The sequence below is a fragment of the Myxocyprinus asiaticus genome, chromosome 28, assembly GCF_019703515.2.
Source record: "Myxocyprinus asiaticus isolate MX2 ecotype Aquarium Trade chromosome 28, UBuf_Myxa_2, whole genome shotgun sequence".
Lineage (NCBI taxonomy): Eukaryota > Metazoa > Chordata > Actinopteri > Cypriniformes > Catostomidae > Myxocyprinus > Myxocyprinus asiaticus.
Genome location: NC_059371.1, coordinates 24,483,747 through 24,498,227, shown reverse-complemented (window position 1 = coordinate 24,498,227; position 14,481 = coordinate 24,483,747). Strand labels below are relative to the sequence as shown.

Below are 14,481 nucleotides of genomic sequence, written 5' to 3'. Positions count from 1 at the left end.
TACATCAACAAAGGTAATTTTTATGGGTTAGATCAAGTAGAAATTGATCCTTGAGCTGATAAATGCAGGTTACCACTTTTGTCAGTGTTTTGTCTCCACACTATTGGCTTTCTAGACTAAACTCTTAACGAGATTCGGTTCTGATTCCGAAAATCTTGAGGTGATCAACTCAGGTCATAATGCTACATTATGTGCTGCCTGCTGAATTAGTAGAACATCCAATGTTATCCAACTCTCAGTGGAGAGGATAAAACTATTGGTTACTCAAACAGGAAAATGTTACAGTTACGCAAATACCAACTTCAAGTACATAAGTGTAAGAGCCAAGGCAAACAGAGGCAAATATGTATATTTGAAGAGTAGAAAGCAACAGAACAACCTAAGGGTCAATGTTCCTCAGTTCAGACTGCCCTGAAGCCTCAAAAACCAGGCTATGGTTTGTACAGAAGAGATGACTAAAATGCTATCAGAGTAAACAACCTAAATATCACTGAGTGTGCTGTACATTAGAAAGCGTATGCTGTAAATCCATGCAATGTAAGCTTGTTTGAGGTCCTTCGTTGTAAGAAATTGAGGTGTCACAGTAATGTTTCTGTTTAGCCTTTTGTTTGTTTAATGTTTAAATTCAGTTACTTTCTTGAGTGAAATGTAATGAGGATGTGGGATTATCTATTTATGTTGAGCTTGTTAAAACAGCCCTGTGTTTGTTTATCTGATAAATGTACATTCCACCTGACCATCTCTGTGGGTTAAATGTGCTGAGGTGGCTTTGAATAAGCTGGAATATACCTAAACTCACAAGATAGCTGGTTTGAATGTAATCCATCGTCACTTGCATAGTCAAAGGAATGCTAAAATGTATAAAGGCATAAAGAGAGTGAAGTATGATATACAGTAGATAGATAGATAGATAGATTGATTGATTTAGAGGATGTGCCAGTATACAGTACAGTGGTTATTTTGATCATAGGATGCATTAGCAAGTTCTAGCATGAGGATGTTTAGATGGTAAATCTTAAACAGTAATGAAGTGATTTTGAGAACTGCATCTGTAGATTATGTAGACTCAAACATCTTGGTATTTCGTGTGAATCAGGAACACTTACTAGTCTTCCTTATTTCTGTACAAGATTTGTTCTCACTTCAACTGCAATTAACCTGGGTAATGACAATCAGTGTGCAGAAATGACTCACAATGAACAAATCTTATCTGAGTCACCATTAAATTCCTTATTGCAGTGCACATCTCCATGTTTTTTTGAAGTAAGGAATGACCTCTATAAAGTGTAATCTGTAAAGTTATGGCCCTCACTCACATGCACCTCAACAATCAGCGCAGGCAGTCGCAGATAACTGCATTAGATCATTACCTCACATGGGCAAAGCTTCTTGGTGAACAAACATATTTAACAGATTTACATCTGCAAGTATGCTGATGTAAAATTAGAAGGTTGGTTTGGCTATGTATTCATAAACTTGTATTCATGTGTTACTCATGTACTTTTAATTATGTGTCAGGCCATCAGGTGTAAATTAATAATTTCTTTAAAAAAATGATTTATTTTATTTTATTTAAATAAAAGATGTATAGATAAATTATCAGCTATATTATTAAAGGAATATTCCAGGTTCAATACAAGTGAAGCTCAGTAGAGAGCATTTGTATCATATAACCACAAAAATTAATTTCAACTTGTCCCTCGTTTTCTTTTAAAAAAAGCTAAAATCTGGGTTACAGTGAGGCACTTACAATGGAAGTGAATGGGGCAAATCCGTAAAAGTTAAAATACTCACTGATCCAAAAGTATAGCCACAAGATGTAAACAATATGCATGTTAACATGATTTTAGTGTAATAAACTCACTCACTAACCATGTGATGTAACGCTGTATTCCTACTAATTTACAGTTGTAAATGTTTGCCATAAAAACAATGATTTAAACAACTTTACAGCTCAAATAATACACAAGTTTTAACAGAATAATTAATGTAAGTGCATTTATACAATTATAGTCTTCAAATTTCTGCCTTTAAACCTTCCAAACATTGGCCCCATTCACTTCCATTGTAAATGCCTCACTTTAACCTCGTTTTTCCCTTTTTTTTTTTAAAGAAAAGGAGGGATGAGTCTAAATAATTTTTTGTTATAATCAACATTATGCCACAAGTGCTGTCGATTGCGCTTAACTTGTATTGAGCCCGGAATATTTCTTGAATTATTATAGTATTAGTTACAACAGTATTAGTATAGTAATTATATAACTATTGTTATTAAGTGTTAAAGTATAGTAAAGTTTCAATTATTATACATGCAGCTTTTATTATCTCATATTATTTGAGAGACTACATGGAATATTTGTCCTGTTAAAAATTCATTTGTCACACTGCAGGACCATTTAAAATAAACTAGTGTCATGCCCATGTCCATGATTGCTCTAAGGCAATGAATTATCAGTCCTCATTTTCCTCATTTACAAAACATTGTTGTCATATTTTAATCACAAAGTATTTGTTACTGATTTTAACCAGGTTTTTAATCAAAATTGAATCACACCTCTTGATGGTTTTTTAAATGGTTTCACTCTCACTGCATTCTTTTCCCCAAAACCCTCTGTTACTGAGTGAACACAGAGACCAAACCATTTTAGACCCAACCAGTAAAACAAATTCAAAGCAACTGGATCACTATTTGAAACCCAAATATCTTTAATCTCATAGTAAACATGTTTTGATCGCTTTCCACATGGTAATCTATGGCACACAGTAGTTCAAACCCATGAGACAGAGCAGTGCTATATTAGTTGATGGCCCGAGACCGATGTTTACATGCACACTACAACACGGTGTAACAAGTGTACTTTGAGTCTCATCATAGAAGACAATATGACATAGCACATGTCCTGCCCTGATCATCTCCTCTCACAGCAATGTCATGTCCTGCACTATAATCAGTCACCCATACCGCCTGGGGCTAAAAGTCAGAGGGTTGCTCACAGCTAATGTAACTCTGCCTATTTTCCCCTTTGAAACTTCAAACTCCAGTTTGTGAACAAAGTCCTGTCTATCTCCACAATAAGGATCTCCGACCACTGACCAAACTCCATTTGTAACCACTGCCTATTTGTACTTTCTCTCCAATCACTCTTTTTCATTTCACCTGTCTGACCAAATGGGACTAACAAGAAGCACAACAAAAGTGGTTGCAATTCACATCTTGTGGAATTGGTGGCCTACATGGAATAGCATAATCTTGGAGTACCTGATATGATTTACTTGGGAATATAGTGTTTTGCTTTTATGTTTATTTATTTATTTTATTTATTTATTTTGTTTTTAAGCTTTGTTCCATAGGAATGGGAGAAGATAGAGGTAATATGCTTGCAACAGCACATTTGAGGTCAGTTAAAAGCCACTGTGAATTGACTGGGGTAGATGGCACAGATATGTGAGTATGGCGACATAGTGAACACACAACAGACTGTCAACAGAATGGTAGGTTATGTGCAAACCACACAGCTCATGCCCCCCCTTGTCTTTGGGCGCAAAATATTAAGCCTTTATTTTGCTTTATGGAAATTTGCTTTTGGACTATATTCTGTATCATTTGCTTTTCATTCAATTTTTAAACTGGCACAGTTTTAATGTAAAGCTTTTGAAATGTATCATTCCAAACTAAGTGAGTAGGGGACTGATAAGCGTGGATAATGCCCCTCCCTTCTGTCTAAACTTTTGCTTTTACGTTTCATCAGGTGGTGGTTCTTTTTAAAGTCCTGTTAAGTTAAATCCGATGCCATGTATGTATATGTTGTATATGTATATTTTTTGTATTCTCTTTGCACTTGAAGCTTCTGTCACCATGACAAATTCCTTGTGTTTGTAAGCATACTTGGCAAAAAAGCTCATTCTGATTCTGACCCTGATTCTGAAATATTCCATACATTTATATCAGAATGTGTGTCATGACAGATGTACATTTCCATTCATTCTGTTCTTTAGTTGATGGTTCATGCATAACTTTAATTGTATATTTCATAATTTCCTGGTGATCTCAAGACACCCATTTCAGTCAGCTGATTTTGTGTAGACATGATAAAACTCATTCTCACAGTTAAGCTTCCAGCAGGAACAGATGCAAGAATGCAAACCATTTGTTAATCAAACTTTCATCAGTGCCAAGGAATGGAGGACTCTGACAAACAATATGTGTACAAGAGTAGTTAAGTTTCAAGTACATAGACAAGGAAATCAAGTTACAAGCAAATTTGTAATTCATGCCAATATGCAATCCATAGATGTTGGCAGTGACTGATACCCAGCCAAATTCTTAAACCAAAACATTCTTACAGGCCATGTAAAAAGTTTTACAACTTTTTACAAGTGGCATTCAATTGCTCTTTCTTATAAACTTTTTCTGTGAGTAAATTGGAACTATATAGTTGATAGATGCTGAAAATATGTTAACCTTTAAAATGTGCTTCATGTGGTAACATCTAAATTAACTTGTATTCAAGTCAAAAATATTATTTAACATGTCTGGATCAACCTGACTACATTAGGTAGGCTACAACAATAAAACAAATTTTAAGGGTTAGATGAGGCAGAAATAGCTCCTTATAGTAACTATTGCAGGTTGTCACTTTTTACAATGTAGATACATTTGATATATTTAAATATTGTTGGCTTTCTGATTTCCAATGCATTTAAATAAATGAGTAGATAAAATATTAAGAAACGTCTTTTAGCAGCATTTTCAGTTAAAAGAGATACCAAATAACTACCACTTCCTTAAGGGCCACCTGAGACCGAACCAGCTTCCTCCATAAAGATTAACAGAGACAGTTATCTATGATGTTCCCATAGTCCTCACCCATCAGGGTATTTGTAGTCTTGGTAATCATAAACCCCTAGGCTAAGGCCTAATATTGCACAGCCTCCATGAAGTATTTGTGTTTAAAATGCAAAATCATTGGGTAATAATGAAAATAAAATAAATAAATAAATAAAAAGGCCAGATTTGGATCAGCCAACCTTTGCTATTACTTTCTGCTTATCTCTGCCATGCTTTTCATCAGAAACACAATAAAGCCACTGAATAGGATTTTTCCTGATGGCTTGCAGTTGTGATATTTAGCTTGTTCGTCAAGTGATCGCAGGTTTCCATTAAGGAAATAAATAAGATTTGACAACATATGCGACTGAAATGATCAAGCTTACAAAAGCTCTCAGCACATCACTCAAGTAAATAATTGCATCAATAAACATTTAGAGCAATGCTCTTTTTGTAAATCAATCACATCTTCTGATAAAGCTCTTTCAATGATTAACTGTTTTTTTTTTTTGCTGAGAATCAGTGTGCCTGTTGACTCAATCATATTTGCAGGCTCAGTGATGCTGCGTGGACAGTTATCACTCACTTGTTATCACCAATCAATCACCTTTTCATCACAGTGTACAACTCATAGAACATTTTACCCAAACAAGTTTAACCTTCCCCCAGTTTATCGAAGCTAATGTCAGGCATGGCTTATAAATTGGTTTATAATCAGTTAATTGTTATTGCCATTTAGTCTGCTTTTAATTATTTGTGCTCTATGAAGTCATTTTCCTACAATTTGAAAATCACAATAGCACAAAGTAATTATATAATTGTGGAATGTGACACTTTTTCCAGTGTGATTATTGTTTAACCATTTTAAAGATGTTAAGGACACTCTGTACAGGACGAACTGCACTCTTTTGTCTATGTTGTTCATTAGTCTTAGGATGATGCCAATTTTGGATCTTGGTTTGTCAGCTCAAAGCACTACTTATAAACTGTATTGGGCAATTGCATAAAAAGTTTTACACACTGAATTTCTACAATACATTCAGAACAGTTATAATGGACATTTAAAAAGTGGCACCTAAAAGTATTTAGAGATTTAAGCCCCATTAAAAAAAGAGTAACACTTTACAATAAAGTTCTATTCATTAACATTATATAATGCATTAGGTATCATGAACTTACAATTATTTATTTTATATTTATTTATCTAAATGTTAATTCATGTTAATTTAACAAAATACTACTGTTAATTGTTTGTTATTGTTAGTTTCACATTGCATTAGTTAACATATAGAACTTTTAATGTAAAAAAGAAATGATTAGTCTACTTATGAATTTTCACCTACAAAGGTTTGAATTTCCTTGCATTTGAAACAAAATATCAAACCAAATGGCATCAACAAACAAGTGATGCTCTCAAAATTAACTTCACTTTTCTGCCATTTTTTAAATAATTTTTAATCAACTGGTTAAAAGTTGTTTAGGTCATTTTAGTGGATGTTTGAAATTTCTCTCAAGCTATGTTGTTCATTACATGGACATGTTCCACTAAATCTGACAACGAAAAAGTGTCCATTAATCATGTATGCCATCATTTGCATGAGCTTAGTGCAGTATTTATGGCTACATGTTTGTCACAGAGTAGCATAGTATTTTCTTAAACATTTATATTATAGTTGCACAAAACTTTTTTTTGTCTTACATTTGAATGGTATCTTTATTGTTTAATAATTGAAATGTTTTGCTTGAAAAGTGTATCTGTGCTTGTTTCTTCTCCTTATATATATATATATATATATATATATATATATATATATATATATATATATATATATATATATATATATATATATATATATATTCATCTTGGTTTGATATCTAATGCATTGACATTTATAAAGGATATTTTAAGTGTGGCTTGAATGTCCAAATATTTTTAGGAACCACTTTTTATATAGTTTATTTATAGTGAGTGTATATATGGCCTCAGTTGTGTTTATTATTTAATTAAAATGACAAGACTAAGATATTTTAGAAACAAATCTGAGTTTACTAAGATTTTATTGGGCTCAGTCACCATCAATAAATGTAATGAAACTGCTCCTATTACGATTAAGCAGCTCCTCCATGTGGACAAAACCGTCTTTTGCATCTGTAGAATTCCTCCAGCCCTGGGCCTCACACAGACACTGAGGAGAGCCATATAGGCTTTATGGGTTTGAATCACAAGTAAATATCAAATTGTTGCTTCTGGTGTGCAGTGATTTTGTTCAGCACTGTGTATTTTTCCATTACAGTCATTCTAAACAAAGTCATAAACCAAAAACTGGAATATTTTCACACAATGACCATTTAATTCTGAAACTAAACGTGAGTCAGAATAATTCTTTTGGAGCACTTTAAGCTTTTAAATAGTACAATATTCCTGTATGTTTTCATTGTAAAATGTAATTAGTTGACCTTACTTAGATTTTTTTCAAGGCAATCATTTTGCATGCCTTTTCTAAGTAATCACTTACAGTATTTGGCTCAAGTAAAGTGAACGTATTTATTTAAGTACAGTTAACTAGTTAAAAGTAAACTTAACTCATCTATTATTAAAGAATAATTGTATTTATTTAATCATTTCAATTCAGTAATAGCACAAGTTATTTAGTATAAAGAAAATTATGACTAGACTCTAGGTTAGCTATAGAGCACATTGGATTCTCCTCAGTACTTCTAAGTGCACATAAATATGCACTTTTATAAAGTATTTACATTTGAGTAAAGAAGAATTTAACAGGCTCCAAGTTCACTAGAGGTAACATTAATCACCCTACAGTAATTGTGACTTTACACAAATCATGACTGTTAACCAGCTACAACAAAACAACATATTCTAAAAAGCTAAAACTGTATTAATTCTTCATAACAATTATTATGTCATTTTTTTTCAAGCTCTAAAGTTTATGGGTATTCCGCACAGCCGTAATTTTGTACTTGATCATTTTGAGTTAGTAGCATTTGAAGCCAAAGTTTAAGGATCGTATATATTTGAGTTATGATTCCAAAACGTAACAATTCAAGTAAAGTTAAATTAGGACCACTTGATTGTTTATATTAATGACAAATTTAGGGCTTACAGAGTAATGGTAACTTGATTAAAACTAGCAAGAATAGTAAAAAAATTAAGTTGTCAACTATTTTATTTATTTATTTTGGAGATATTATTATTTACAGTGTTTGCTTCATAGCATTTATTTATTTAATAAGTTGCATTACATATTCTCCCCAGATTAATGACAGTAAATGCAGTGAAACACTTGTAAACACTTTTTCATGTCTTGTTTCATCTTTTCAACAAACTGCAAGGAAATGGAACAGCTTTACGTGAACGCCACATTAGCAATTCTCTCTGTTTAGCAGGTAAACAAACTGCATGGTCTCCATTTATAATCTACCTTACAGACTATTTTCAGCGCCAGCCATACAAAAAGAGGTGGTAAATCTATGCAGCCCTCACACTCCTGTACCTGGCGTGATGTTGAAGTGCCCATGTTCTTCATACATCCTGCACTTTGTGTTCCTGACTGCTGGCAGGCCCCTGCTCCTCAACCTCCTCCACACAACCGCCTGCCCATTCGGTCCTCTGTGTGTATCCGTGAATGTGGGAGCCACTGTTCTCACTGCAGCACACACGCTGACCGGCAGCTCGCCTAATCCCTTAATGCCTGTCACAATGAGATTTGATTGGGGGCTTGAGCACATGGCCTAATAGTGTCAAGTGTACAGAGCGCATAATTCATATCTCACACTTCCAGTTTCTGAGGCCTTTAGACTCTACCACAAATGTATACATAACATAATCTATGTTCAAAAACCTTGTGAGTTGCCTACCTAGACAGCATTTTTAGGCATCACAGGCGAGCTGCTAATCCAAAGACTGTTATGTGTGTAGCAAAATTACAGGGTCCAAAAGTCCACACTGAAAATCTGTGATTACTAATGTAAGTTTTAGAATTTATAACAAATTTTAAATAAAGAATGGCACCGTAGAAACAGTTAGGAATATTTAAGATTCTGCACTGTTTCTTGGTCACTAATCAAATAAGCAAATTTGTGAGACTGATCATGTTAACTCATTCGTATATAAGGTCAGATTTCCTTGCTTCCACTGAAGCACACATGATGCTCTTTGGAACATTCTCAAACATGGATAACATGGATCATCAGATTTAGTCCACGCCAGCTCGAGTGCATGCTGTCATAAAGCAAATGGGGGATACACATACCAAATACTAAAGAATTCTGAAATTCATGTTAATTTAAACTTTACATTTTTACTCAAATTGTTATGCTGATAAAATAGTTTGTAATTAAAAAATAGTGCGCACACACACACACACACATACACAATCATGTAAAACCACCTGTTTATTCTACTGTTATTTTGTAAATGTTCTGTATCCTTGGCTTGGTATCCATGTCGTCCTATTTTGTGTCTTGTCCTATGTAAAAATAATAATAATAAAAAATAGTGTACAATTTAAAAAATGCAAAATTGCACAAGTGGTAACAGATTTTTGGATGCCACAATATCTTGTACGCACTGTATATGGACTGTCAACTCTTATCCCAAGAGTTGAAAACTTGAGCAGGAATAGCTTGAAAAAGTATAAAACGTTCTGGAAATCTGGATGAAATTGCTTAATTCCAGGCTTGAACACCTCCAGAAACTTTGCTGCATACTGAATAGAGATCAGTTCTTATGTGAGCCAGAGAAAGAGTTGTACTTTTAGCAACATTCCACCCATTTTATGTGGTTGTAGCTTGTTGACTCTGGTTGCTGCTTGTTTTGGCCTTGAACAGCATCCGAGCCAACAACTGGAGCTACTGGACCTACACCACAAACTCATTCAGAATTTGGGGCATTCAGAGGGCAAAAGGTGTTCAAGAGTGCTTGTTGTGTTTACTTAAGATGGTGATCCCTTACATTTGCAGGGAAACTATTTGTGTAGTTTGTAGGAATCAAGCAATTCAAACATCAGAGTCCTCATATACAAGATGCTTCCAAGATTTTTTTCAGCTGTAATATTGCATTTTCTTGATGATCATTCTCAATGCAAGAGAGCCCCTTAGTATTTGACCATTATAAGAACATTGTGATTGTGAATAACTCATTTATGGGAGAGTCACAAAAGTACCACATAGTTAAAGCCTAAGCTCTCATTCATTATTTATTTATTTTTTTTAAGTATCATAATTGTATAAATAGTGAAGATTAAAACTAGCTGTTGTGGTTGAATAGAAAATGATGACAATAAGATTCTATGCGTTAACGTTAGGTAGTGCATTAAATATCATGAACTAACAATAATAATTTTCGAAGCATTTATTAAAGGAATAGTTCACTCAAAAATGAAAATTCTCTCATCATTTCCTCACCCTCATACCATCCCAGATGTATATGACTTTCTTGCTTCTGCAGAACACAAATTATTATTTTTAGAAGAATATTTCAGCTCTGTACGTTCATACAATGGCAAAATTTTGACACTCCAAAAAGCACATAAAGGCATCATAAAAATAATCCATATGACTCCAGTGTTTTAATCCATATCTTCAGAAGTGATATAATAGGTTTGGGTGACAAAACAGATAAATATTTAAGTCCTTTTTTGCTTGAAATTCTTCTTCCTGCCCAGGAGGGGGGTGATATGCATGAAGAATGTGAATCACCAAAAACACAAGAAGAATGTGAAAGTGATCTGTTTCTCACCCACACCTATCATATTGCTTCTGAAGACATAGATTAAACCACTGGAGTCATATGGATAACTTTATGCTGATATATGTGATTTTGGGAGTTTCAAAAGTGTGGCACGCATTCACTTGCATTGTATGGACCTACAGAGCTAAAATATTCTTCTAAAAATCTTCATTTGTGTTCTGCAGAAGAAAGAAAGTCATACACATCTGGGATGGCATGAGGATGTGTAAAATGATGAGAGAATTTTCATTTTGGGGTGAATTATCCCTTTAATCTTGGTTAATGTTTACTTATAAATATACTGTTGTTATTGTTAGTTTATGTTATGTCATAATGCATTATCTAATGCCGCTTTTACTGTCAGAAATTAAGGTGACACTTTACAATACACAGGGTTGGGAGGGTTACTTTTGAAATATACTCCACTACAGATTACAGAATACATGCTGTAAAATGTAATTTGTAACGTATTTCGTTAGATTACTCAAGGTCAGTAACGTATTCTAAATACTTTGGATTACTTCTTCAGCACTGGTAGATTTTTTCACTTGTTTTGACTATAAAAACTCTTCTAGTACAGTAAGACAAAATACACATGTTAAAAATACATTCTCTGAAAAACCGAAATATCTTATGCAGTGTTGTTTCTAAAACAAGAGAAATCAAATTGATCTTGTTTTAAGGATTTTTAGATATTTTTTTTACAGGAAAACAATACAAAAATTATCATCAAGAATACGATTTTTGCTCTAATATCAAAGGTCTTACTAGAAAAAAAGAAATTACGATCTAACGTGAATTTTCTCGATAAAAGAAACGCTGCTCAAATGCTTTTTGGATCGCATCATTTATATGTTTAAATGTTTTCCATCTGAAAGGACTAAATATTAAATGAAACAAATTACAATAAAATGCAAAGTAATCTCTTCAGTTAACAAAATACTTTTTGAATGTAACTGTATTCTAATTACCAATGATTTAAATTGTAACTGTAGTGGAATACAGTTACTTTTATTTTGTATTTTAAATACGTAATCCCGTTACATGTATTCCGTTACTCCCCAACACTGACAATAAGGTTCTATTTGTTAACATTAGTAAATGCATTCATTTTCATGAAATAACAATGAACAGTGAATTTTTTACAGTATATATTAATATCTGTTAATATTTACTCATGAAAATAACGCATGAAGTAATGTTACCATATACTTCTTATAATAAACAAATGTCGAAATTAACATTAATTAAGATTAAAAAATGCTGTAAAAGATTTGTTCATTGTTAAATCATGTTAACTAATGTAGTTAACTAATGTTGATGCTTTTGCACTACATCAATGTTTACACTGCAATGACAATTAATCCGCACTCTTACTTATCTACGGTCATTGTTTAATATTGGGATCCAACCCCTACTCCTGACCCAGTACTGTCTTTTTGCAAATACCTCTCTACATCTGCATTCCCTATATTTACCTCGATGTCTGTGCTGTTTGCCTGTATGTTAAATTGTCTTTGTTTCTGTGACCTGAGCCTTGTCCCAAGCATTTCAGTGCCCAGTGTACCGTGTAAGCTGTGCAAATGATAAATAAAATAACTTGACTAATGTTAACAAATACAGCCTTATTGTAAAGTGTTACCACAGTTTATTAGCATAAACACAACTATTGTTCATTGTTAGTTCACATTAACTATTGTGTTACATAAAGTTAATGTATACAACCTTACTGGAAAATGTTACAAACTGTACCAACTGCGAAAAAAGAAAAAAAAAGTGCCTTATTCTAAATGATTCTGTTTCTACCACATTTCACACCTGGATTTACCCCAACAGTCACTATAACAGCATTCTTTGTCAACACAAACACAGTGCAGCAGCTCTGACGTGATCTAGAAAGCAGCTTAAACACAGTTGCCAAGAAAATGCAACTATAATATAAATGTTTCAGAAAACACTAGAGCTACACTGAGACAAACATGTACCCATAATTGCTATGCACTTGCAAATAATGGCATATATTAATGCTATAAGGTCTCAACAAAGTGTATCAAAAGATAATATGAGATGCTGAATTATGAGAACTTCTCTAATGCCTCATTGTTAGAAATTATATTTCAAATGAGCAAGCCTACAGTTGCTGGCTACAAGGAACTGACTGAAGCAGGGGCCTAAGAGCCAGTTCTGCAGTGTTCAGGTGTTTAATGATACACTAAACAGAGGGATGCCAAGGTTAGCTTACTCAGTTGTTTTGCATCCTATGTTGCTTAATGCAAATAATTGTGTATTCATTACTACAACAAATGAGGAAATGTCAACTTCATATTCCAGATGGCCAACTGAATATTTTTGTTCAAATAAAAAATGTTAAAAAGGCAACAGAAGCTTAAATGCATGTTCTGGGTTCAATACAAGTTAAGCTCAGTCAACAGCATTTGTGGCATAATATTGATTTTTTTTTTATTTATTTTTTTTTTTTTTTTTTTTTGGAGTTGCCCATCTTTTTCTTTACAAAAAGCATATATCTGGCTTACAGTGAGGCACTTACAATGGAAGTGAATGGGGGCCAATTTCTGAATGTTAAAATACTAAATTTTTCAAAAGTAAAGCCATTAGACTTATACAATATGCATGTAAGCATGATTTTAGTGTGATAAAATCACTCACTAACCTTTTCTGTGTTATAGACAATTTTACAACTTCGTTGCCATGACGATGTAATACATGAGTTTTAACAGAAGAATGTAAGTGCTTTTATAAAATTATAAGCTTCAAATTTCTGCCTTTAATCCCTCCACAAATTGTCCCCATTCACTTTCATTGTAAGAGTCTCACTGTAATCTCGATTTTTGCTTTTTTTAAAGAAAAGGAGAAACGAGTCACAATTAATTTTTGTGATAATCAACATTATGCCACAAATGCTGTCGATTGAGCTTAACTCGTGATGAACCCGAAGTATTCCTTTAAAACTTGATTTAACTTTCAATTATATGTGTAAATTATTGAACATTTTCTTCCACAATATTTACAGATGAAAGGTCTTGGCATAAAGAATGGCATATAGTATTTTCATGCATTCACAAACTGATAAAAATGTATATCTTGAAGTCACTTTGGATAAAAGTGTCTGCCAAATGCATAAATGTAAATGTAAATTCATTGTCATGCTATTAATAACTGAGTTACAATCAAAAGACTTTGTCATGACACATGCAAAAATTCTTGCAGTAATTTCTAGCAGCATTAAACAGCTGTATCCTTAAGACAGCATCATGTATGGTTTGGTGTGAAGAGTAAAGCTTTAGAGATCATCTATAATGCACGTTTTGTTCCAGTACAGCACTTTTTCCAGAGTACACTGGGTCATTAAACCCCTGCGAGAAAAGAGGAACTACAACCACTCTGTCCACAATATTCATATCCCTCCTGCAAATAGGCCCTTTTTAGCAGTCATCATGGAGTTGCCACACCTCCCAAATTACAGTTGTGCACTAAAAGCTCTCACGAATGGCGATGATAGCTACCATATTGGATGAAATGTCAGAGAACAAAATGTCCATTCAACACCAACATCGGCAAGACACCCACAGCGTTACACGATTTTTTCTGAAAGCTGTTATCTAAAGAGTGGAAGAGATGGAGTACTTACCATATGGTAGATCCATATGGGTGCTAACCAGAGTGTTCACATTGACCATGTCGGTTCCTATTCTCCCCACAGACGTATTTTAGTGTGTTTTCTCTATAATGTTTGAAAGTTAAGGAATTATTACGGATAAGTTTTGCACAGCCCTCTTTGTTTCTGGGGAAAGGTGTTGTTGGAGCAAGGTAAGGCCGGTACTCCTGTTATCTTATTGATTTTCCTAATCTGGGCAAATGTGGGTGGAGAGGTTAAACAGTAACC

General features: G+C 33.6%; 2 protein-coding genes across 3 annotated transcripts in view; both read right to left on the bottom strand.

The window, feature by feature from the left end:
- Window positions 1-14,372, bottom strand: part of LOC127419520 (hepatocyte nuclear factor 4-alpha-like) — a 28,173-nt gene extending 13,801 nt beyond the window's left edge. Inside the window, exons 1-2 of one of the 2 annotated variants that reach the window (XM_051660979.1) lie at window positions 14,227-14,372; window positions 8,341-8,538 (exon numbers count right to left, since the gene is read on the bottom strand). In XM_051660979.1, the coding sequence (XP_051516939.1) occupies window positions 8,341-8,538; window positions 14,227-14,275 (247 nt within the window). In that variant the 5' untranslated portion in view covers window positions 14,276-14,372. The remainder of the gene's footprint in view (window positions 1-8,340; window positions 8,539-14,226) is intronic. The other variant, XM_051660981.1, reaches the window with a different exon arrangement.
- LOC127419518 (formin-like protein 3) overlaps window positions 1-14,481 on the bottom strand; it is a 489,255-nt gene that overhangs the window by 103,029 nt on the left and 371,745 nt on the right. The gene's annotated exons all lie outside the window — the stretch shown is intronic.